A 25,874-nucleotide genomic window follows, 5' to 3' on the forward strand; every position below is an offset into this window, starting at 1 on the left:
CTCTCTCTCTCAAAAATAGCTCCAAGTGACTGCAGGAAGAAAAATGAGGATGTGTCAAATCACCCGCATGTCAGTGATGAGGCCACTGTCACCCATTAGCATGGAATCACTCTATTTTCTCCTTATTTGATCAGAGGTTGGAAAGCAAGTCATCAATCTGCATCTCACAACACAAAACCAGCCTTGAGGGTGTTTCTTTTCCCCCCTCCTCAGTGTTTGACTGCTGTACTGCGGTGATGAAGACTCGGTGTTGAAGAGTCGATGCGGTGAGAGGAGGCAGCGAGAGCTGCCATTGAACTCTACAAACGGATTCTCCGTCTCGCTTTGTCAAGGGGGCGTGCTGACGTGAGTAAACATCTGCTGCATCCAAATCGAGAGTGATGACTGGAATTATATGCAGACACAGAGGCCTGCTAGCCCTTGAGCTCTTATGGCTAATGTAATCACATAGGAAGAGTCTCCAATCAAATTCTTTTTATTTAAAAACACACACAAAAAGTTATCCAAGCTTGGAATTCTAATTTAAGATTGCTTCGTATCATCAACATGTTGTTTCAATAGACTACAACATAAATTGGCTTTTGCCACCAAAATCAACAAATTCAGTCATATATTGGGAATGACATGCATGCATTTTTATTGAGAATGCATTTTAACATGTGGAGACAAGTCTCAAAGTGCACATTTTAAGCAACCATAAAAAGTCATCAAAATTGGGAGGAAAAATCATTTAAAACAGTCACCAGCTCAAATTGGGTCAAACTACAAGGCTCCCTGATTTACTGATTGTGAGATGCCGTGATACCTGGGCTTACGAACTTAATTGGTTCCCAGACAGTGTGTAAGGTGAAAAGTGTGTATCCCAAAAATTAATTTCCCATAGGAAACCATTAAAATGAGAATAATCCGTTCACATGTCCCCATAAAGTTAGTAAAGTTAGTTTCTACTTTCTAATTTTCTAAGCCATAAAACTACACAAAACATACCTTATTTTATATATAATAAATGTGCTATGGTATTATAATTAAAGAAATAAACTGTACTGTATAATAGTCGTTTTATTGACCTTTGTGATGGTCGTTGATGGCTTGATGGAATGGAGTGGCCGCTTTCATCAGCATTAAACACTTGATGAGGAACGTAACCTTCTTTCACCATCTTGAGCAATGATCCCTTGTAGGTGCCTTCTTTGTGATAATTTTATCTAGTTCCTCATCAATTGTGTTCTGTTTAGCTGGGTTGATAGCTGTTTGCATCAAGTGTACAGATGGCTTGTGCGGGTTGTTTGTGTAGCCTGATTGATGGGATATTTTAACCTTGCAGTCTACACTCTGCCTTTGAACTATCAAAGTTGAAATCCATTTGATCGCTCTCTGTCGTCTCTCTTTTTAATGTTTAAACCACCTCCCCTCACTGCTGCGTTCTTGACCAATCATGTGGCTTTAACCGAAGACTGGGGGCGGGGAATAGAGGACAAAAACAGTCGGCTGCCATTTTGTGGTTAGAAGAACGGGCTCGCGAACGACACATAACTCATTGAGGCAGCTCCGTGTATGAAAAAAGTTTGTATGCCAAGGTAAAATTTTCTAAAATTTAACGTTTGTAAACTGAAAAGTTTGTAAGCCAAGGGGTTCGTAAAAAGAGGTATCACTGTACTTGTGAAGTGTCATTTGGACTGATTTAGGTGGTTGCTTGCAATTGTGAATTTGAATTGGGGAGGTGAGGGGGTTAAAGACCTAGTAGAAAAATGCCACGTCTCAAATGTACGGTCAAAAAAGCTGAAAAATGTTCTTCCCTCTTTGTAGGTGTGGAGTTACGTGTCCAAGTTACTTTGGAGATACAGCATATGTGCTTGCTGTGCCCATGGGGAGTCTCCCCCCACTCCCCATTTCCCCCACTTGGTTTTGGTCCCGCGGTCCACTTGAGTGAAAATGCAATTTTGGAAGGTGGGGGCCCCCATTTTACCTGGTGGCTTTTCACTCGGCTACATCAGTTTGCCCGATGCTTTTATGATTGAGATGGTTAAATTGGAACCAGAAAGAGTCAGGGGGGGTTCGCGTTCGGTGAGGGGTCGGGGGTGACCTGTTCAGAGAGCATCGCAGGAGTCAGAGAGAAGCTTTGTTTTGCCAATTTTTTTTTTGTCAGAGCGAGATGAATGCTGTCATTGTTATTTTAAGGATAATCGCCACATCCAGGGCTGGCTGAGCTGCGTGCTAGCGTGTCACTTGTCATGAACGTCAAAAAACGTCGGCATTGAGAAGGCTCCACTCAAAACGTGTTGGGCGGCTCCGAGCTGTGACAGTGACAAGCAAAACGTTGGCAGCTTCAGTCAAATTTTCCCCGTGGGAGGCACGTGAGGAGGGGAATTATACGGCCGCGTGACGGAGCGTTGATCTGATCGTCTTTCTTGGTTTGCTACTCGCTCAACTGGAGATCAAATGAAGGAAGGAAATAATGAAGGACTCTTGTCAATTTGGCGTCATTTTTTTAATCCTTTATCTGACTTGCAAATAAAAGTAGGCATGATATGATTATTTTGTTATAATAATAATAATAATAATAATAATAATGATGATAATAATAATAATAATTATTATTATTATTATTATTATTATTATTATTATTATTATTATTATTATTATTATTATAATTATTATTATTATTATCTTTAATAAATAACTTTATATATTTAATAATAATAATAATAATAATAATAATAATTATTATTATTATTATTATTACTATTATTATTATTATTATTATTATTAGTAGTAGTAGTAGTAGTAGTATTTTTTAAATTAAATACCACTAAAATATATCAATTATAATCAAATGCAGGAAATAATGAAGAACTACTACTCAGCTGACTTGCAAATAATAGTTGGCATTATGTGATTATTATTATTATTATTATTATTATTATTATTATTATTATTATTATTATTATTATTATTATTATTATTATTATTATTATTATTATTATTATTATTATTATTATTATCATTATCATTATTATTATTATTAGTAGTAGTAGTAGTAGTAGTATTTTTATTATAAAGAATAAATACAAAATATAGCAATTATTATTTATTATTATTATTATTATTATAATTCTTCTTCCTCTTCTTCTTCTTATTATTATTATTATTATTATTAGTAGTAGTAGTAGTAGTAGTAGTATTTATTATTTTTATGATTATTAAGAATTAAATACAACAAAAATGTATACATTATATTTTTATTGCATCAAATAAAAATGTATAATTAATATTTCATAATATTATTAATTTTAATAATCATAATAATAGTAACAGTCACGGTTGTCGTGGTACACTGCAAAATAATTCTTAGTTCCATTCGAAACACAGCTTTATTTTATTTTATTTTTTAGGAAAATAGAAATTAATGTCACATTAAAATTAATCATAGCTGAAGTGGGGCACCAGCAGGACTTTCTCTCTTGGTAATTTATTTGTTTATTTGTTGTTGTTGTTGCAGTATTACTTTTTAAAGATATGTATATGAAGTTGTTATAGTAGTAGCAGTCGTTGTGGAGTAGTAGATGTATTTTGAATTAATATTATTATTGTAACTGCAGCTGATACATTTGTTTATAACTGCTGTCCCGAAATTAACCAGCAGATGGCGGTGCTTTATTTTCTTGACATTCCGTTGGGTTGTTGTCGCTTCCGGTTCAGATTTTGCTTTCCGCACTTCGTTATTTAAGTTTCATTTTACTGAGAAGACGGCTAGAATGAAATTGCTTTATCGCTGTACTGTTTAGCAAGGAGAAGATAAAAAGGACAACGACCAAAACTTCTATTTCGGACAGAAAGCGGCCAAAGTGGTTTGTACGATTTTATTGCATACGTTTTATTTCATTGATGTAAAGTCCAAATGTTTATGTGTAAATAATAGCTATATTTTTATACTTGTTTGTAGTTCTACGGTGGTGGTGTCGTACGTGATTCAGCATGCAAGTGAAATCACAATTAAAGAATTAACCATCAGTACATAGAACCGGAGTCCTCTGTTTGGAATGGAAGCACAATTATTATTAGTAGTCGTTTTGTTGTATGTGTAGTATTATTTATTCTTCTCACGAAATCCAATATTTGGAATACAAGCTCTACAATTTTTTTTAAATGTATAATCATTTGGTCCCCATTCGCAATCTGACCCAAGCTGCTTTTTACCACAAAAATACGACAAAAATATATTAATTATAAATTATTATTATTATAATTCTTCTTCTATGGTTTAATTGTGTTTCAGGATGTGTTGGTCAATGAATATTTTATCAGCTTTGCAATTTATCATATAAAATATATATATTTTTAGAGAAAATACACAGATAAGGATGAGAGTGATGCAAGGTCACCCCTCCAATAAACATTGTCAAATATTTTTAAAATGCATGTTTTATTTTTTTAAGAGATACACTTTTAATGGTTAAAAATGACACACATTTGTCTTCCCACCTTTCAGGATTTTGATTTATTTGTCTTCGCCACGAAAAAATGAGAGTCGTGATATTTTGATGAGTTGCCCTGCTGCATCTTTTGTGTCACATCGCCTCTCTGTGGACATGATGGGTATTGCATCCAAATCGAGGTCAGCAAAAAGGTTTTTTTTCCCATTGGTTTGAAATGTGTCTTTGTCGAGCATCGCCAAAAATGACCATAGTAAGGCGTTTAAGGTGTGAAAAAAGGACCATGGAGAGTAAGGCGTTTTTGATCCCCCCCCAAAAAAAATCAACGACAATGAAAAAAAAAGTTGTTTTGAAGCCGAAAAAAAATTACCATATATAGTAAGACGTTCTAAGCCCGCAAAAAATGACCATGTATTGTAAGGTGTTTTTTGGTTAATAAAAAAAAATACATGTATAGTGAAGCATTTTAGGCCAAAAAAATGACAATATAGGAAAGTGTTTTTAGGCCAAAAAAAACGACCATGTATAGGAAGGTGTTTTTTTGCCCAAAGCACTCCCATGTATAGTAAAGAATTTTTCGGCAGAAAAAAAATGACCATGTATAGTCAGCCGTTTTTAGCTAAAAAAATGACCATGTATAGTAAGGCGTTTTTAGCTAAAAAAATGACCATGTATAGTAAGGCGTTTTTACCCGAAAAAACGACCATGTATAGTAAGGCCTTTTTATCCCAAAAAAAACGACCAGTTATAGTAAGACGATTTTAGCCGGAAAAAAAGACCATGTATAGTAAGGCGTTTTTAGCTGAAAAAACGACCATGTATTGTAAGGTCTTTTTAGTCCAAAAAAACGACCATGTATAGTAAGGTCTTTTTAGTCCAAAAAATCGACAATGTATAGTAAGGCATTTTTTAGCCGAACAAAACGACCATGTATACTAAGGCGTTTTTAGCTAAAAAAATGACCATGTATAGTAAGGCCTTTTTAGCCCAAAAAAAAACGACCAGTTATAGTAAGATGTTTTTAGCCGGAAAAAAAGACCATGTATAGTAAGGCGTTTTTCGCCCCAAAAAAAACGACCATAAGGCTTTTTTATGCAAAAAAACGACCATGTATACTAAGGCCTTTTTAGCCCAAAAAAACGACCATGTATAGTAAGGCGTTTTTAGCCCAAAAAAACGACCATGTATAGTAAGGCGTTTTTAGCTCAAAAAACGACCATTTATAGTAAGGCGTTTTTAGCTCAAAAAACGACCATGTATAGTAAGGCGTTTTTAGCCCCAAAAAACGACCATTGATAGTAAGGCGTTTTTAGCTCAAAAAACGACCATTTATAGTAAGGCGTTTTTAGCCCAAAAAACGGCATGTATAGTAAGGTGTTTTTACCAGGAAAAAAGACCATGTATAGTAAGGCGTTTTTCGCTCAAAAAAAAAAACGACCATGTATAGTAAGGCTTTTTTATGCAAAAAAACGACCATGTATAGTAAGGCCTTTTTAGCTCCAAAAAAAAACGACCATGTATAGTAAGGCATTTTTTAGCCGAACAAAACGACCATGTATCGTAAGGCGTTTTTAGCTAAAAAAAATGACCATGTATAGTAAGGCGTTTTTAGCTAAAAAAATGACCATGTATAGTAAGGCCTTTTTATCCCAAAAAAAAACGACCAGTTATAGTAAGACGTTTTTAGCCGCAAAAAAAGACCATGTATAGTGAGGCGTTTTTCGCCCAAAAAAACCACCATAAGGCTTTTTTATGCAAAAAAACCGCCATGTATAGTAAGGCGTTTTTATCCCAAAAAAACGACCATGTATAGTAAGGCGTTTTTAGCCCAAAAAAACGACCATGTATAGTAAGGCGTTTTGAGCTGATAAAAAGCACCATGTATAGTAAGGCGTTTTGAGTTGAAAAAAAACGACCATGTATAGTAAGGCCTTTTTAGCCCAAAAAAACGACCATGTATAGTAAGGCGTTTTTAGCTCAAAAAACGACCATTTATAGTAAGGCGTTTTTAGCCCAAAAAAACGGCATGTATAGTAAGGCGTTCTTACCAGAAAAAACGACCATGTATAGTAAGGCGTTTTTAGCCGAAAAAATGACCATGTATGGTAAGGCGATTTTATCCCAAAAAACGACCATGTATACTAAGGCATTTTTAGCCGAAAAAACAACCATGTATAGTAAGGCGTTTTTCGCCCAAAAAAACGACCATGTATAGTAAGGCCTTTTGAGCTCAAAAAACGACCATTTAGCCCAAAAAAACGGCATGTATAGTAAGGCGTTTTTAGCCGAAAAAACGACCCTGTATAGTAAGGCGTTTTTAGCTGAAAAAATGACCATATATAGTTAGGCGTTTTTAGCTGAAAAAATGACCATGTATAGTAAGGCGTTTTTAGCCGCAAAAAACGACCATGTATAGTAAAGCATTTTTAGCTAAAAAAAACGACCATGTATAGTAAGGCGTTTTTAGCTGAAAAAATGACCATGTATAGTAAGGCGTTTTTAGCCCAAAAAACCACCATGTATCGTAAGGCATTTTTAGCTCAAAAAAACGACCATGTATAGTAAGGCGTTTTTAGCTGAAAAAACGACCATGTATAGTAAGGCGTTTTTAGCTGAAAAAATGACCATGTATAGTAAGGCGTTTTTAGCCGCAAAAAACGACCATGTATAGTAAGGCATTTTTAGCTAAAAAAAACGACCATGTATAGTAAGGCGTTTTTAGCTGAAAAAATGACCATGTATAGTAAGGCGTTTTTAGCCCAAAAAACCACCATGTATAGTAAGGCATTTTTAGCTCAAAAAAACGACCATTTATAGTAAGGCGTTTTTAGCTGAAAAAAACGACCATGTATAGTAAGGCGTTTTTAGCTGAAAAAATGACCATGTATAGTAAGGCGTTTTTAGCCCAAAAAACCACCATGTATAGTAAGGCATTTTTAGCTCAAAAAACGACCATTTATAGTAAGGCGTTTTTAGCCGAAAAAATGACCATGTATAGTAAGGCGTCATTAATGTTTCTGTGGTCCATCCTCAATAGTACTGGTAAAATATGACTATGAGTGCAGTGCACTTCATAGTCTCTCGTAGTGTAGAGGAACACTTACTTGCTTTGGGTCCAGGTGGTGTAGGTTCGAATCCCGCTTATTCCTGTGAAAATCTCAAGTTCAATTCCTGTCCCTTTTTCCCGGAACCCTCGACAGTTCTTGTCAAATACTACTTGAGTGTGCTTCGTGACACAATGTCCCTTGTAGTGCAGGGCAACAGGCTCTTGCTTAGAATCCTGGCAGGGTGGGTTCAAACCCCACTCTATCATGTAAAAATATCCCTTTGCAGTATAATGTTAGTTTTTCTAGGTAGTTAAAATACTTTGTATCAAATATGAATATAGCCCCAACTAGTTCACAGTCTCTGGTGGTGTAGTGGTACACATGCCAGTGTTTGATGCACTCTGCGTGGGTTCAAACCCACGCAGAGTGCATATATAGTAAGGTATTTTTTAGCAAAAAAAAAACGACCATGTATAGTAAGGCGTTTTTAAGCCCAAAAAACGACCATGTATACTAAGGCGTTTTTAGCCCGAAAAAACGACCATGTATAGTAAGGCATTTTTAGCTCAAAAAAACGACCATGTATAGTAAGGCGTTTTTAGCCGAAAAAACGACCATGTATAGTAAGGCATTTTTAGCTCAAAAAAACGACCATGTATAGTAAGGCGTTTATAGCCGAAAAAACGACCATGTATAGTAAGGCATTTTAAGCCAAAAAAACGACCATGTATAGTAAGGCCTTTTTAGCCCAAAAAACGACCTTGTATAGTAAGGCCTTTTTAGCGCAAAAAACGACCATGTATAGTAAGGCATTTTTAAACCAAAATAACGACCATGTATAGTAAGCCGTTTTTAAGCCCAAAAAACGACCATGTATAGTAAGGCGTTTTAAGCCAAAAAAACGACCATGTATAGTAAGGCATTTTTAGCTCAAAAAAACGACCATGAATAGTAAGGCGTTTTTAGCCGAAAAAACGACCATGTATAGTAAGGCATTTTTAGCTCAAAAAAACGACCATGTATAGTAAGGCATCTTTAGCTCAAAAAAACAACCATGTATAGTAAGGCGTTTATAGCCGAAAAAACGACCATGTATAGTAAGGCGTTTTTAGCCGAAAAAAACGACCATGTATACTAAGGCGTTTTTAGCTGAAAAAACGACCATGTATAGTAAGGCATTTTTAAGCCAAAAAAACGACCATGTATAGTAAGGCGTTTTTAGCCGAAAAAAACGACCATGTATACTAAGGCGTTTTTAGCTGAAAAAACGACCATGTATAGTAAGGCATTTTTAGCTGAAAAAACGACCATGTATAGTAAGGCATTTTTAGCTAAAAAAAACGACCATGTATAGTAAGGCGTTTTTAGCCGAAAAAAACGACCATGTATACTAAGGCGTTTTTAGCTGAAAAAACGACCATGTATAGTAAGGCATTTTTAAGCCAAAAAAACGACCATGTATAGTAAGCCGTTTTTAAGCCCAAAAAACGACCATGTATACTAAGGCGTTTTTAGCTGAAAAAACGACCATGTATAGTAAGGCATTTTTAAGCCAAAAAAACGACCATGTATAGTAAGGCCTTTTTAAGCCAAAAAAAACGACCATGTATACTAAGGCGTTTTTAGCCAAAAAAAACGACCATGTATAGTAAGGCGTTTTAAGCCAAAAAAACGACCATGTATAGTAAGGCATTTTTAAGCCAAAAAAACGACCATGTATAGTAAGGCCTTTTTAGCCCAAAAAAACGACCATGTATAGTAAGGCGTTTTAAGCCAAAAAAACGACCATGTATAGTAAGGCATTTTTAGCTCAAAAAAACGACCATGTATAGTAAGGCATTTTAAGCCAAAAAAACGACCATGTATAGTAAGGCGTTTTTAGCCCAAAAAAACGACTATGTATAGTAAGGCATTTTTAGCGCAAAAAACGACCATGTATAGTAAGGCATTTTTAGCTCAAAAAAACGACCATGTATAGTAAGGCGTTTTTAGCCGAAAAAAACGACCATGTATAGTAAGGCGTTTTTAGCCGAAAAAAACGACCATGTATAGTAAGCCGTTTTTAAGCCCAAAAAACGACCATGTATACTAAGGCGTTTTTAGCTGAAAAAAACGACCATGTATAGTAAGGCATTTTTAGCTAAAAAAAACGACCATGTATAGTATTTTACAAAAAAACGACCATGTATAGTAAGGCATTTTTAGCTAAAAAAAACGACCATGTATAGTAAGGCATTTTAAGCCAAAAAAACGACCATGTATAGTAAGGCGTTTTTAGCCCAAAAAAACGACTATGTATAGTAAGGCATTTTTAGCGCAAAAAACGACCATGTATAGTAAGGCATTTTTAAGCCAAAAAAACGACCATGTATAGTAAGGCGTTTTTAGCCAAAAAAAACGACCATGTATAGTAAGGCGTTTTAAGCCAAAAAAACGACCATGTATAGTAAGGCATTTTTAGCTCAAAAAAACGACCATGTATAGTAAGGCGTTTTTAGCCGAAAAAACGACCATGTATAGTAAGGCATTTTTAGCTCAAAAAAACGACCATGTATAGTAAGGCGTTTTTAGCCGAAAAAAACGACCATGTATACTAAGGCGTTTTAAGCCAAAAAAACGACCATGTATAATAAGGCATTTTTAGCTCAAAAAAACGACCATGTATAGTAAGGCGTTTTTAGCCGAAAAAACGACCATGTATAGTAAGGCGTTTTTAGCTGAAAAAACGACCATGTATAGTAAGGCATTTTTAGCTCAAAAAAACGACCATGTATAGTAAGGCATTTTTAGCTCAAAAAAACAACCATGTATAGTAAGGCGTTTATAGCCGAAAAAACGACCATGTACAGTAAGGCGTTTTTAGCCGAAAAAAACGACCATGTATACTAAGGCGTTTTTAGCTGAAAAAACGACCATGTATAGTAAGGCATTTTTAAGCCAAAAAAACCACCATGTATAGTAAGGCCTTTTTAGCGCAAAAAACGACCACGTATAGTAAGGCATTTTTAAGCCAAAAAAACGACCATGTATAGTAAGGCGTTTTTAGCCAAAAAAAACGACCATGTATAGTAAGGCGTTTTAAGCCAAAAAAACGACCATGTATAGTAAGGCATTTTTAGCTCAAAAAAACGACCATGTATAGTAAGGCATTTTAAGCCAAAAAAACGACCATGTATAGTAAGGCGTTTTTAGCCCAAAAAAACGACTATGTATAGTAAGGCATTTTTAGCGCAAAAAACGACCATGTATAGTAAGGCATTTTTAGCTCAAAAAAACGACCATGTATAGTAAGGCGTTTTTAGCCGAAAAAAACGACCATGTATAGTAAGGCGTTTTTAGCCGAAAAAACGACCATGTATAGTAAGCCGTTTTTAAGCCCAAAAAACGACCATGTATACTAAGGCGTTTTTAGCTGAAAAAAACGACCATGTATAGTAAGGCATTTTTAGCTAAAAAAAAACGACCATGTATAGTAAGGCATTTTAAGCCAAAAAAACGACCATGTATAGTAAGGCGTTTTTAGCCCAAAAAAACGACTATGTATAGTAAGGCATTTTTAGCGCAAAAAACGACCATGTATAGTAAGGCATTTTTAAGCCAAAAAAACGACCATGTATAGTAAGGCGTTTTTAGCCAAAAAAAACGACCATGTATAGTAAGGCGTTTTAAGCCAAAAAAACGACCATGTATAGTAAGGCATTTTTAGCTCAAAAAAACGACCATGTATAGTAAGGCGTTTTTAGCCGAAAAAACGACCATGTATAGTAAGGCATTTTTAGCTCAAAAAAACGACCATGTATAGTAAGGCGTTTTTAGCCGAAAAAAACGACCTTGTATACTAAGGCGTTTTAAGCCAAAAAAACGACCATGTATAATAAGGCATTTTTAGCTCAAAAAAACGACCATGTATAGTAAGGCGTTTTTAGCCGAAAAAACGACCATGTATAGTAAGGCGTTTTTAGCTGAAAAAACGACCATGTATAGTAAGGCATTTTTAGCTCAAAAAAACGACCATGTATAGTAAGGCATTTTTAGCTCAAAAAAACAACCATGTATAGTAAGGCGTTTATAGCCGAAAAAACGACCATGTATAGTAAGGCGTTTTTAGCCGAAAAAAACGACCATGTATACTAAGGCGTTTTTAGCTGAAAAAACGACCATGTATAGTAAGGCATTTTTAAGCCAAAAAAACCACCATGTATAGTAAGGCCTTTTTAGCGCAAAAAACGACCACGTATAGTAAGGCATTTTTAAGCCAAAAAAACGACCATGTATAGTAAGGCGTTTTTAGCCAAAAAAAACGACCATGTATAGTAAGGCGTTTTAAGCCAAAAAAACGACCATGTATAGTAAGGCATTTTTAAGCCAAAAAAACGACCATGTATAGTAAGGCGTTTTTAGCCCAAAAAAACGACCATGTATAGTAAGGCATTTTTAGCTCAAAAAAACGACCATGTATAGTAAGGCGTTTTTAGCCGAAAAAACGACCATGTATAGTAAGGCATTTTTAGCTCAAAAAAACGACCATGTATAGTAAGGCGTTTTAAGCCAAAAAAACGACCATGTATAGTAAGGCATTTTTAGCTCAAAAAAACGACCATGTATAGTAAGGCGTTTTTAGCCGAAAAAACGCCCATGTATAGTAAGGCGTTTTTAGCTGAAAAAACGACCATGTATAGTAAGGCATTTTTAGCTCAAAAAAACGACCATGTATAGTAAGGCATTTTAAGCCCAAAAAACGACCATGTATACTAAGGCGTTTTTAGCCGAAAAAAACGACCATGTATACTAAGGCATTTTTAGCTCAAAAAAACGACCATGTATAGTAAGGCATTTTAAGCCCAAAAAACGACCATGTATACTAAGGCGTTTTTAGCCGAAAAAAACGACCATGTATACTAAGGCATTTTTAGCTCAAAAAAACGACCATGTATACTAAGGCATTTTTAGCTCAAAAAAACGACCATGTATAGTAAGGCATTTTAAGCCCAAAAAACGACCATGTATACTAAGGCGTTTTTAGCCGAAAAAACCACCATGTATAGTAAGGCATTTTTAGCTCAAAAAAACGACCATGTATAGTAAGGCGTTTTTAGCCGAAAAAAAAACGACCATGTATACTAAGGCATTTTTAGCTCAAAAAAACGACCATGTATACTAAGGCATTTTTAGCTCAAAAAAACGACCATGTATAGTAAGGCGTTTTTAGCCGAAAAAAACGACCATGTCTACTAAGGCATTTTAAGCCCAAAAAACGACCATGTATACTAAGGCGTTTTTCGCTCAAAAAAACGACCATGTATACTAAGGCATTTTTAGCTCAAAAAAACGACCATGTATAGTAAGGCGTTTTTAGCCGAAAAAACGACCATGTATAGTAAGGCGTTTTTAGCTGAAAAAACGACCATGTATAGTAAGGCATTTTTAGCTCAAAAAAACGACCATGTATAGTAAGGCGTTTTTAGCCGAAAAAAACGACCATGTATACTAAGGCATTTTTAGCTCAAAAAAACGACCATGTATACTAAGGCATTTTTAGCTCAAAAAAACGACCATGTATAATAAGGCGTTTTTAGCCGAAAAAAACGACCATGTATACTAAGGCATTTTTAGCTCAAAAAAACGACCACGTATAGTAAGGCGTTTTTAGCCGAAAAAAACGACCATGTATACTAAGGCGTTTTTAGCTGAAAAAACGACCATGTATAGTAAGGCATTTTTAAGCCAAAAAAACGACCATGTATAGTAAGCCGTTTTTAAGCCCAAAAAACGACCATGTATACTAAGGCGTTTTTAGCTGAAAAAAAAACGACCATGTATAGTAAGGCATTTTTAGCTCAAAAAAACGACCATGTATAGTAAGGCATTTTTAGCTCAAAAAAACGACCATGTATGGTAAGGCGTTTTTAAGCCCAAAAAACGACCATGTATACTAAGGCGTTTTTAGCTGAAAAAACGACCATGTATAGTAAGGCCTTTTTAGCCCAAAAAACGACCATGTATACTAAGGCGTTTTTAGCCGAAAAAACGACCATGTATAGTAAGGCGTTTATAGCCGAAAAAACGACCATGTATAGTAAGGCATTTTAAGCCAAAAAAACGACCATGTATACTAAGGCATTTTAAGCCCAAAAAACGACCATGTATACTAAGGCGTTTTTAGCCGAAAAAACGACCATGTATAGTAAGGCGTTTTTAGCTGAAAAAACGACCATGTATAGTAAGGCATTTTTAGCTCAAAAAAACGACCATGTATAGTAAGGCGTTTTTAGCCGAAAAAAACGACCATGTATACTAAGGCGTTTTTAGCTGAAAAAACGACCATGTATAGTAAGGCCTTTTTAGCTCAAACAAACGACCATGTATAGTAAGGCGTTTATAGCCGAAAAAACGACTATGTATAGTAAGGCATTTTAAGCCAAAAAAACGACCATGTATAGTAAGGCGTTTTTAGCCGAAAAAACGACCATGTATAGTAAGGCATTTTTAGCGCAAAAAAAACGACCATTTTTTAGCCGAAAAAACGACCATGTATAGTAAGGCGTTTTTAGCCGAAAAAAACGACCATGTATAGTAAGGCATTTTTAGCTCAAAAAAACGACCATGTATAGTAAGGCGTTTTTAGCCGAAAAAAACGACCATGTATACTAAGGCGTTTTTAGCTGAAAAAACGACCATGTATAGTAAGGCATTTTTAGCTGAAAAAACGACCATGTATAGTAAGGCATTTTTAGCTCAAAAAAACGACCATGTATAGTAAGGCGTTTTTAGCCGAAAAAAACGACCATGTATACTAAGGCGTTTTTAGCTGAAAAAACGACCATGTATAGTAAGGCCTTTTTAGCTCAAACAAACGACCATGTATAGTAAGGCGTTTATAGCCGAAAAAACGACTATGTATAGTAAGGCATTTTAAGCCAAAAAAACGACCATGTATAGTAAGGCGTTTTTAGCCGAAAAAACGACCATGTATAGTAAGGCATTTTTAGCGCAAAAAAAACGACCATTTTTTAGCCGAAAAAACGACCATGTATAGTAAGGCGTTTTTAGCCGAAAAAAACGACCATGTATAGTAAGGCATTTTTAGCTCAAAAAAACGACCATGTATAGTAAGGCGTTTTTAGCCGAAAAAAACGACCATGTATACTAAGGCGTTTTTAGCTGAAAAAACGACCATGTATAGTAAGGCATTTTTAGCTGAAAAAACGACCATGTATAGTAAGGCATTTTTAGCTAAAAAAAACGACCATGTATAGTAAGGCGTTTTTAGCCGAAAAAAACGACCATGTATACTAAGGCGTTTTTAGCTGAAAAAACGACCATGTATAGTAAGGCATTTTTAAGCCAAAAAAACGACCATGTAAGCCGTTTTTAAGCCCAAAAAACGACCATGTATACTAAGGCGTTTTTAGCTGAAAAAACGACCATGTATAGTAAGGCATTTTTAAGCCAAAAAAACGACCATGTATAGTAAGCCGTTTTTAAGCCCAAAAAACGACCATGTATAGTGAGGCATTTTTAGCTCAAAAAAACGACCATGTATGGTAAGGCGTTTTTAAGCCCAAAAAACGACCATGTATACTAAGGCATTTTTAGCGCAAAAAATGACCATGTATAGTAAGGCATTTTTAGCTCAAAAAAACGACCATGTATAGTAAGGCGTTTTTAGCCGAAAAAACGACCATGTATAGTAAGGCGTTTATAGCCGAAAAAACGACCATGTATAGTAAGGCATTTTTAGCTCAAAAAAACGACCATGTATAGTAAGGCATTTTTAGCTCAAAAAAATGACCATGTATAGTAAGGCGTTTATAGCCGAAAAAACGACCATGTATAGTAAGGCGTTTTGAAGACCAAAAAACGACCATGTATACTAAGGCGTTTTTAGCGCAAAAAAACGACCATGTATAGTAAGGCATTTTTAAGCCAAAAAACGACCATGTATAGTAAGGTCGTTTTTTTGGGCTAAAAACGTCTTACTATACATGGTCGTTTTTTTGAGCTAAAAACGCCTTACTATACATGGTCGTTTTTTTGGGCTAAAAACGCCTTACTATACATGGTCGTTTTTTTGGCTTAAAAATGCCTTACTATACATGGTCGTTTTTTGCGCTAAAAAGGCCTTACTATACATGGTCGTTTTTTCAGCTAAAAACGCCTTAGTATACATGGTCGTTTTTTGGGCTAAAAACGACTTACTATTCATGGTCATTTTTTGGGCTTAAAAACGCCTTACTATACATGGTCGTTTTTTACGGCTAAAAACGCCTTACTATACATGGTCGTTTTTTTCGGGCTAAAAACGCCTTACTATACATGGTCGTTTTTTTTTGGGCTAAAAACGCCTTACTATACAACGTCGTTTTTTTTTAGCTAAAAATGCCTTACTATACATGGTCGTTTTTTTTTAGCTAAAAACGCCTTACTATACATGGTCGTTTTTTTTTGGGCTAAAAACGCCTTACTATACATGGTCGTTTTTTTTTTAGCTAAAAATGCCTTACTATACATGGTCGTTTTTTTCGGCTAAAAACGCCTTACTATACATGGTCATTTTTTTCGGCTAAAAACGCCTTACTATACATGGTCGTTTTTTTTGGGATAAAAACGCCTTACTATACATGGTCGTTTTTTTTTAGCTAAAAATGCCTTACTATACATGGTCGTTTTTTTTGGGCTAAAAACGCCTTACTATACATGGTCGTTTTTTTGGCTTAAAAACGCCTTACTATACATGGTCGTTTTTTTAGCTTAAAAATGCCTTACTATACATGGTCGTTTTTTGGGGTAAAAACGCCTTACTATACATGGTCGTTTTTTTGGGCTAAAAACGCCTTACTATACATGGTCGTTTTTTCGGCTAAAAACGTCTTACTATACATGGTCGTTTTTTTGGGCTAAAAATGCCTTACTATACATGGTCGTTTTTTGGGGTAAAAACGCCTTACTATACATGGTCGTTTTTTTTGGGCTAAAAACGCCTTACTATACATGGTCGTTTTTTCGGCTAAAAACGTCTTACTATACATGGTCGTTTTTTTTAGCTAAAAATGCCTTACTATACATGGTTGTTTTTTGGGCTAAAAACGCCTTACTATACATGGTCGTTTTTTTTGCGCTAAAAAGGCCTTACTATACATGGTCATTTTTTCGGCTAAAAACGCCTTACTATACATGGTCGTTTTTTTTTTTTAGCTAAAAATGCCTTACTATACATGGTCGTTTTTTTGGCTTAAAAACGCCTTACTATACATGGTTGTTTTTTTGGCTTAAAAATGCCTTACTATACATGGTCGTTTTTTGGGGTAAAAACGCCTTACTATACATGGTCGTTTTTTTCCGCTAAAAACGTCTTCCTATACATGGTCATTTTTTTTTAGCTAAAAATGCCTTACTATACATGGTTGTTTTTTGGGGCTAAAAACGCCCAAACTATACATGGTCGTTTTTTTGTGCTAAAAATGCCTTACTATACATGGTCGTTTTTTCGGCTAAAAACGCCTTACTATACATGGTCGTTTTTTCGGCTAACAACGCCTTACTATACATGGTCGTTTTTTTTTAGCTAAAAATGCCTTACTATACATGGTCGTTTTTTTTGGGCTAAAAACGCCTTACTATACATGGTCGTTTTTTCAGCTAAAAACACCTTAGTATACATGGTCGTTTTTTGGGCTTAAAAACGCCTTACTATACATGGTCGTTTTTTTGGGCTTAAAACGCCTTACTATACATGGTCGTTTTTTCGGCTAAAAACGCCTTACTATACATGGTCGTTTTTTTGAGCTAAAAATGCCTTAGTATACATGGTCGTTTTTTTCGGCTAAAAATGCCTTACTATACATGGTCGGTTTTTTTTTAGCTAAAAATGCCTTACTATACATGGTCGTTTTTTTTGGGCTAAAAACGCCTTACTATACATGGTCGTTTTTTCAGCTAAAAACGCCTTAGTATACATGGTCGTTTTTTTGGGCTTAAAAACGCCTTACTATACATGGTCGTTTTTTGGGCTTAAAACGCCTTAGTATACATGGTCGTTTTTTTCGGCTAAAAACGCCTTACTATACATGGTCGTTTTTTTGAGCTAAAAATGCCTTACTATACATGGTCGTTTTTTCAGCTAAAAACGCCTTAGTATACATGGTCGTTTTTGGGCTTAAAAACGCCTTACTATACATGGTTGTTTTTTTGGCTTAAAAATGCCTTACTATACATGGTCGTTTTTTGGGGTAAAAACGCCTTACTATACATGGTCGTTTTTTTCCGCTAAAAACGTCTTCCTATACATGGTCATTTTTTTTTAGCTAAAAATGCCTTACTATACATGGTTGTTTTTTGGGGCTAAAAACGCCCAAACTATACATGGTCGTTTTTTTGTGCTAAAAATGCCTTACTATACATGGTCGTTTTTTCGGCTAAAAACGCCTTACTATACATGGTCGTTTTTTCGGCTAACAACGCCTTACTATACATGGTCGTTTTTTTTTAGCTAAAAATGCCTTACTATACATGGTCGTTTTTTTTGGGCTAAAAACGCCTTACTATACATGGTCGTTTTTTCAGCTAAAAACACCTTAGTATACATGGTCGTTTTTTGGGCTTAAAAACGCCTTACTATACATGGTCGTTTTTTTGGGCTTAAAACGCCTTACTATACATGGTCGTTTTTTCGGCTAAAAACGCCTTACTATACATGGTCGTTTTTTTGAGCTAAAAATGCCTTAGTATACATGGTCGTTTTTTTCGGCTAAAAATGCCTTACTATACATGGTCGGTTTTTTTTTAGCTAAAAATGCCTTACTATACATGGTCGTTTTTTTTGGGCTAAAAACGCCTTACTATACATGGTCGTTTTTTCAGCTAAAAACGCCTTAGTATACATGGTCGTTTTTTTGGGCTTAAAAACGCCTTACTATACATGGTCGTTTTTTGGGCTTAAAACGCCTTAGTATACATGGTCGTTTTTTTCGGCTAAAAACGCCTTACTATACATGGTCGTTTTTTTGAGCTAAAAATGCCTTACTATACATGGTCGTTTTTTCAGCTAAAAACGCCTTAGTATACATGGTCGTTTTTGGGCTTAAAAACGCCTTAGTATACATGGTCGTTTGTTTGAGCTAAAAAGGCCTTACTATACATGGTCGTTTTTTCAGCTAAAAACGCCTTAGTATACATGGTCGTTTTTTTCGGCTAAAAACGCCTTACTATACATGGTCGTTTTTTTGAGCTAAAAATGCCTTACTATACATGGTCGTTTTTTCAGCTAAAAACGCCTTAGTATACATGGTCGTTTTTGGGCTTAAAAACGCCTTAGTATACATGGTCGTTTTTTTGGGCTTAAAACGCCTTACTACACATGGTCGTTTTTTTCGGCTAAAAACGCCTTCGTATACATGGTCGTTTTTTGGGCTTAAAAACGCCTTACTATACATGGTCGTTTTTTTTTTTGGGATTAAAAACGCCTTACTATACATGGTTGTTTGTTTGAGCTAAAATGCCTTACTATACAAGGTGTTTTTTTCCGGCTAAAAACGCCTTACTACACATGGTCGGGTTTTTTTTTGCATAAAAACGCCTTACGTTTTTTTTAGCTACAAAATGCCTTACTATACATGGTCGTTTTTTGGATTAAAAACGCCTTACTATACATGGTCGTTTTTTTTTTTTCGTTTTTGGTCAAAAACACCCAAAAAAGGCCTTTTTAGCCCAAAAAAACGACCATGTATAGTAAGGCGTTTTTAATCCAAAAAAACGACCCTGTATAGTAAGACGTTTTTAGCTAAAAAAAAAAAAAAACAACAAAAAAAACGACCATGTATAGTAAGGCGTTTTTAATCCAAAAAAACGACCCTGTATAGTAAGACGTTTTTAGCTAAAAAAAAAAAAAAAAAAAAAAAAAAAAAAAAACGACCATGTATAGTAAGCCGTTTTTAGCTCAAACAATATTTATTTTTATATAATATTTAATAACTGCACAATTTAAAAATATATCAGTTCATCTCATGCAAGCCAAGATGATATTTTCCTATTACATAAACACACAATTTAAGCCAAAATAAAAATTCCTTCTTTGTGTGTCTCATGATTAAATAAAATAATTAGCTCCAACCACCATCTGGATTGACGAATAAAAGGTTCCAGTGAAGTGGGAACAAAAAAACACAGTGGTTGCTAGGCGACAAACACACATTGACATGAGTGTCTAATCACCCTCGGCCCTCCATCGGTGCATCGAGGTTTGAGTCACAGGTGGGTGACGCTTGACAGCTGCCTCCAACATATTTGCTCTCCATAATTAGGTCAACTCATTCATCTCACAATGAAAGAGTTGATGGCGGAGAAGCCGCGTTTTACATCTCAGAGGCGTTGATAGGCCTCCTCCTCGGGGCTGAGTGGGGTGGTGGGGGTGGTGGTAGCGGAGGCTGGTCGCCTCTCCATGAAAACAACTCGAGTGCCGATTGTGTTGCGCAAGTGTTTTACTGTGTCGTTTTGGGGGAATCATTACGCGCACAATGGTTGATCATAAAGCCATCGGCGAAGAGTTGATTTAACGCATTAATATGTCATGAATGAGATTAGTCTCATATGTGGGAGATTATGAAAAACAGCTGTCACATCCGTTCACTGTTTAAAAATAAAATAACAAAGCGATATCCGCACAAGAATAGGGACTTAGCTTTGAATTTTTGTGGCCAAAGCTGATTGCGATATTTGAGCGGCAACAAAGATATGAATGATTAACAGAACACGCGACTGTTTTCGCAATACAACAGCGAGACAACAACAAAAAAATCATTTTGTTGAAAATAACCCCCCCCCCCCCAATCACCTCAGGACGCATTCAGTTGTTTGGAACAATAGCTACGGAGGATAGCACGCTAAGGCCAGCTAACAGCTAGCTAGATAGCTAATAGGCTCTGAGTCTATTAAGTCCTTTGGCGATGAAGTAGAATTTTGTATCATCATGTACATAATGTATGATTTATTATAATGATGCATTAAAATTAAAAGATAAACATAGTTCTAATAATATGTCATGGATACGGAGAGGTCAAGACCAGGTCAAATGTCTCAGGTCAAAGCCAAAAGTAGCGACGTTACAATCGACTGCATGAAACTAAGAAAAAGAGGTCTCTTATTGATCCCCCCATGCCCCCCGCCCGCCCTCCCATGTTGAGATCAACCAACATGAAAGCCTTCAGTTCTGCGACCCTTCACCCCTGACCTCTCGCACCTTGTAACATGGCCGCCTATGACCGACCTTGCGCCACCCACAGCCTCGAACCCTTCCCGACCCCGGCAACGCGAGAGGCCCCCGCCACGTCGTATGGGGACCCCCCCCCCGCCCCTAAAAAGCCCCACATCACCTCCGATTGCCTTGACAGACACCAGACAGACAGCAGTGTATCCAACGAGGGGGGCGGGGGGTTCACTCACTTGGTCTTGAAGTTCAGAACAAAGAATAGCGTTGAGTGAACGCTGGCGCGTGTGGCTACCGCTGCTCACCCACGGAAAAACTGAGACTGTGACTAAAGTGACCTTGAGACCGTGTTTATTGATTAATTAGTCGACTTATTATTCAATTACACACGCTTAGATTATTAAGCATTGGGGGGGTTGAATTAGCTATCTATTTGATACCTATTAGCTAACTGGCGGGCTAGCTATCTGGCTGGCTATCTATTAGTTATATAGCTAGTTGTCTAGCTGTTTATCTATTGGCTATCTATTAGCTAGCTAGCTTTCAATCTTTACTTTCGGGTTGAGTGAATGCTGGCGTGTGTGGCTGCCGCTGCTCACCCACAGAAAAACAATGGCGCCTATAGTAAAGTGCACTCAATTTTCACATTGTGTACTTTCAATGCCAGCGACCTCGAGTTAGCGTCGTTAATGCCTCGGTCGACGCTTGACCTTCTCTCCTGGTCCTGCCCACGTGCCATTTGGCTGCGTCCGAGTTAACGTGCTAGTTGAATGGCCGTGGTCTAATATGCCATCTGCAGCCAACACAATGCGGTCAATTAAGAAGTCGCTTCCTCGAGTGGCTGCGGCCATTAGTCAGGCGGCTCCACAAAGTGACCCTTCACTGGCTTTTACTCTTCAACCACTCACGGCGGGTTTTGTTGTTGTTGTTTTTTTTCTCTCTTCTTTTTCTGCTTTCTAAGCTGGTTCCACAAAGTGACTTTTTGTTTGCTTTCTCCTGCCCACCTCCGGACTCTTTCAAATGTACTTTTCACCCCGTAGTCAATTCATATGACCTCGATGGTGGCGGCTTCAACCTCTTCAGCGCTCATTGAGTTAGTCGCAAATGAAGAGGGATGTTTTTTTTTTTTTTTTTATATATAGAAATGCCCTGTTGGCACATTGCGAGGGGGCAGAGGGGGCATTAATGTTCAAGTGAGTTTTGGCCACAAATTAAGTTTTAACAAAGCAAATCATAAACTCATAAAAATATGATAAGAAAAATCATGCGGATGCCGAAGATTATATTTAATAGAAGCTCAGCGTTCACTTTCTACTAGCCTGAATTGTTTCTCTGCCTTTGTACTGTATGTAATATATGATATTATAATAATAATAACAATCCATTTCATTTCTAAGCACCTTTCAAAACTCTCAAGGTCACTTTACAGTCACAGGATACATTTTTCTGTGGGTGAGCAGCGGCAGTCACACGCGCCAGCGCTCAACTCAACCCGGAAAGCAACCCAAATAGACAGAAAGCCAGCTAATATATAGCTAATAGCTAGCCAATAGCTAACTAGATAGCCAATATATAGCCAGCTAGAAAATAAATAATAATAAATAGCTCGCCTGGTAGCTAGCTAGATAGAAAATAGCTAGCCAGACAGCAAATAGTCAGCTAAATAGCCAGCCATATATATACAGTAAAGTCTCGTTATATCGATATCGGTTATATCGATAGTACTGCTTATTACGATACTATTTCTATGAACGCAAGGAGAAAATTTACATGCCGCAGGATCGGATATATCGATAGTCCGGTTATATCGAGGGTCTGGTCTGACTCGCTGTCACTAATTTGGTTTTCATATTAATAATCCTATCATACCAATGAGTAAAAAAAATAGCATAATTGAATAATAACAACATAATGTGGACAAAATAACATTTGTCCACCTGTCTAAACCTCCCTCCCCCCACCGACAAATCACGTACGGATTTAACCGAAGACTGGGGGCGGGGAATAGAGGACAAAAAAAAAAAAAGTCGTCTCCTATTTCTGGCTCTCTTTGTACACTTCAGAGAGAAGACCCGGCTCGTTCGCGAATGACACATCACTAGTAAACAATGCAAGAGAGAGAAAGAGCACGAGTAAACGCGTCCTCACTTGGAAGTCTTTTAATAATTTACTTTAAAAAATAGTGTAAAAGTAACAGATATCTCCCACTTAGTGTGGATCTGTTCCATATTCAAATTGATGACCGACGTAACAAAGTTGTATTTTTTTGCAAACTTGCATTTGTCTGTACAATTTTGTGAACACTCGCTTGGCAATTTCCATGTTTTTTTTTTTTTTTTTTTTGGGCTGGAAGTAAATGACTTTTTTTTTCACCGTATATATTTATAGATATATGTATAAAAGCTCACAGCAAAAAAAAAATATTGTCATAAAATAAAAACAACAGCTTGAAATGTACAGCGTTTAAAAAAACACACAGCTGAATGGTGTATCATACAAACATGCTCCGATTGTAACAAATAGTAAATAAAGTGAAGGGGGCGGGGCCTTTGTCGTGGTTTATATTTGACATCATTTTTGAAATCATATAAAAGTGTCCTTTAATATTTTGATTCGATTGCCTCGTTCAAGGATTGATATCTCCTGCATATTTATTTCTATTTTTTTTTAATTGAAAGCCATTAAATAAAATGGAAAAGGAAGTGATGAGTTAAGAAATGATCGTTACCTCTGGTTCATCATGGCTCTTCCGGGTGTTTCAAGTGGGATGGTTAAAAATCAGCAGGAACCCGAATAACAAGAAAAACAAAATGATGCAAAAAAAGATTAGTAAAGATGGCGAATCATATAGCGAATTGCCCCAACAGAATGATATATAGATTTTTTTTTTTTGGTCCTTTTTTTTTTGTTTTTAATGTTCATTCTGTATCTATCACCCTTTATTTTCAATAAGTGCCTGTTTGGATGAGGTCATATATATATATATATATATATATATATATGTTAAGTATATACGTATAGATATCAAATTCTATGACATGATATAATTTGTATAAATATTGCATTAAATTGACAACGTTCATTTCAGAACCCAAAAAAAATTAACATTTGGCAACCAAAAAGGCTTTTCCTCCCCCCTTTTTTTGTTTCATTTTAAATATGACAAAATAACTTTTAAATTCTTTGCAAACATTATGAACACACCTGGCCTGTCTGCATCTTTTTTTTTTTAGTACCGCCATTGCTTATCTACAACCCTTTGAAAGGTGAAGAAAAAAAGTGCCGCTTGCAAAACGCCCCCCCCCCCCCCAAAAAAAAAAATAATGTTTCAACAGCGCTTTTTTTGTTGTTGTAAAAAATTAAAAACGACGCAACAATGCCACGTATGTTCATGTGTGTGTGTGTGTGTGTGTGTGTGTGTGTTGGCATGCAAATTTGCTGGTTGTACAATATTACCCTTTGGTTCCCCAAAAAATGCCACTTGGGTCAGACGAGAACCGTTGTTTCGCTCCATGAGTGCCATTTTGTTTTTTTTCCCTCCATTTTGTCACTTTTTCATTTACATTCCAGGCCCCGAGACGAGGAGTTGCAAAATGGGGGGCCGGCGGGGGTGATCTGAGGAGGTCCGGAGCTGCGGAAGAGGAGGTGCGTAACGGCTAGAGCATGTTAAGGATGGCATTGTACATTTGAACCAGTACGGCCAAGTGGACGGGCAGGCAAGATTGGCGGTCCTGGGTGGCAGGTGTGCACGTCAGCCAGGAGAGTGCATTATATTGCTCCAATACAAATCTGCATTGGGGGAAAAAAAAAAAAAAATCAGAGAAATATTAATAACATGAAGTTTGTGGTAAAAAAAATAAATGGAAATGACATGATATCGTGTGAGGGTGTGACAGAAATGTAAAGCTGGATTGAAAATAGCTTTGTTTTGAGATTTAGATCTCAAATTCCAATTTTTGTTTTGCTATTTAGATATCAAACTAAAACTTTTGTTTTGAAATTTAGATATCAAACCACAACTTTGGTTTTGAAATTTACATTTCAATTTTCAACTTTTATTGTGTAATTTACATATCAAATCCCAACCCTTTGTTTTGCGATTTACATATCAAATCCCAACTTTTATTTTGTAATTTAGATATCAAGTTTCAACTTTTGTTTTGAAATTTAGATATCCAATTTCAACTTTTGTTTTGAAATTTAGATATCAAACCACAACTTTGGTATTGAAATTTACATTTCAATTTTCAACTTTTATTTTGTAATTTACATATCAAATCCCAACCCTTTGTTTTGCGATTTACATATCAAATCCCAACTTTTATTTTGTAATTTAGATATCCAATTTCAACTTTTGTTTTGAAATATAGATATCAATTTTCAACGTTTTTTTAAATTTACATATCAAATCCCAATTTTTGTTTTGCAATTTACATATCAAATGCCAACTTTTATATTTTAATTTAAATATCAAATTTGAACTTTTGTTTTGAAATTTAGACATCAAATTTCAGCTTTTGTTTTGAAATTTAGATATCACATTCCAACTTTTGTTTTGAAATTAAGATATCAAAGTTCAACTTTTGTTTTGAAATTTAGACATCAAATCCCAACTTTTATTTAACTTTTATTTTGTAATTATATATCAATTTTCAACTTTTTTTGAAATATACAAATCAAATTCTAATTTTTGTTTTGCTATTTAGATATCAAGCTACAACTATTGTTTTGAAATTTAGATATCAAATTTCAGCTTTTGTTTTGAAATTTAGATATCACATTCCAACTTTTGTTTTGAAATTAAGATATCAAAGTTCAACTTTTGTTTTGAAATTTAGACATCAAATCCCAACTTTTATTTAACTTTTATTTTGTAATTATATATCAATTTTCAACTTTTTTTGAAATATACAAATCAAATTCTAATTTTTGTTTTGCTATTTAGATATCAAGCTACAACTCTTGTTTTGAAATTTAGATATCAAATTTCAGCTTTTGTTTTGAAATTTCGATATCACATTCCAACTTTTGTTTTGAAATTAAGATATCAAAGTTCAACTTTTGTTTTGAAATTTAGACATCAAATCCCAACTTTTATTTAACTTTTATTTTGTAATTATATATCAATTTTCAACTTTTTTTTGAAATATACATATCAAATTCTAATTTTTGTTTTGCTATTTTATGAAGATA

General features: G+C 35.6%; 1 protein-coding gene and 1 pseudogene across 5 annotated transcripts in view; one reads left to right on the top strand and one right to left on the bottom strand.

Moving 5' to 3' along the window:
• LOC148884696 (uncharacterized) overlaps positions 1 to 25,874 on the top strand; it is a 234,484-nt pseudogene that overhangs the window by 208,289 nt on the left and 321 nt on the right. The window contains exons 8-11 of the transcript XR_016118338.1: positions 20 to 136; positions 214 to 345; positions 4,490 to 4,615; positions 24,252 to 24,326. The product of XR_016118338.1 is annotated as an uncharacterized LOC148884696 (transcript). The remainder of the gene's footprint in view (positions 1 to 19; positions 137 to 213; positions 346 to 4,489; positions 4,616 to 24,251; positions 24,327 to 25,874) is intronic.
• LOC148884697 (mediator of RNA polymerase II transcription subunit 13-like) overlaps positions 22,826 to 25,874 on the bottom strand; it is a 91,810-nt gene continuing 88,761 nt past the window's right edge. For all 4 annotated transcript variants that reach the window (XM_089019880.1, XM_089019882.1, XM_089019881.1 and 1 more), the window contains exon 31: positions 22,826 to 24,470. In XM_089019880.1, coding sequence (XP_088876006.1) covers positions 24,338 to 24,470 — 133 coding nt within the window. In that variant the 3' untranslated portion in view covers positions 22,826 to 24,337. The remainder of the gene's footprint in view (positions 24,471 to 25,874) is intronic.

This window comes from Hippocampus bargibanti, linkage group LG18 (assembly GCF_051943395.1).
Source record: "Hippocampus bargibanti isolate YZ-2025 linkage group LG18, ASM5194339v1, whole genome shotgun sequence".
Lineage (NCBI taxonomy): Eukaryota > Metazoa > Chordata > Actinopteri > Syngnathiformes > Syngnathidae > Hippocampus > Hippocampus bargibanti.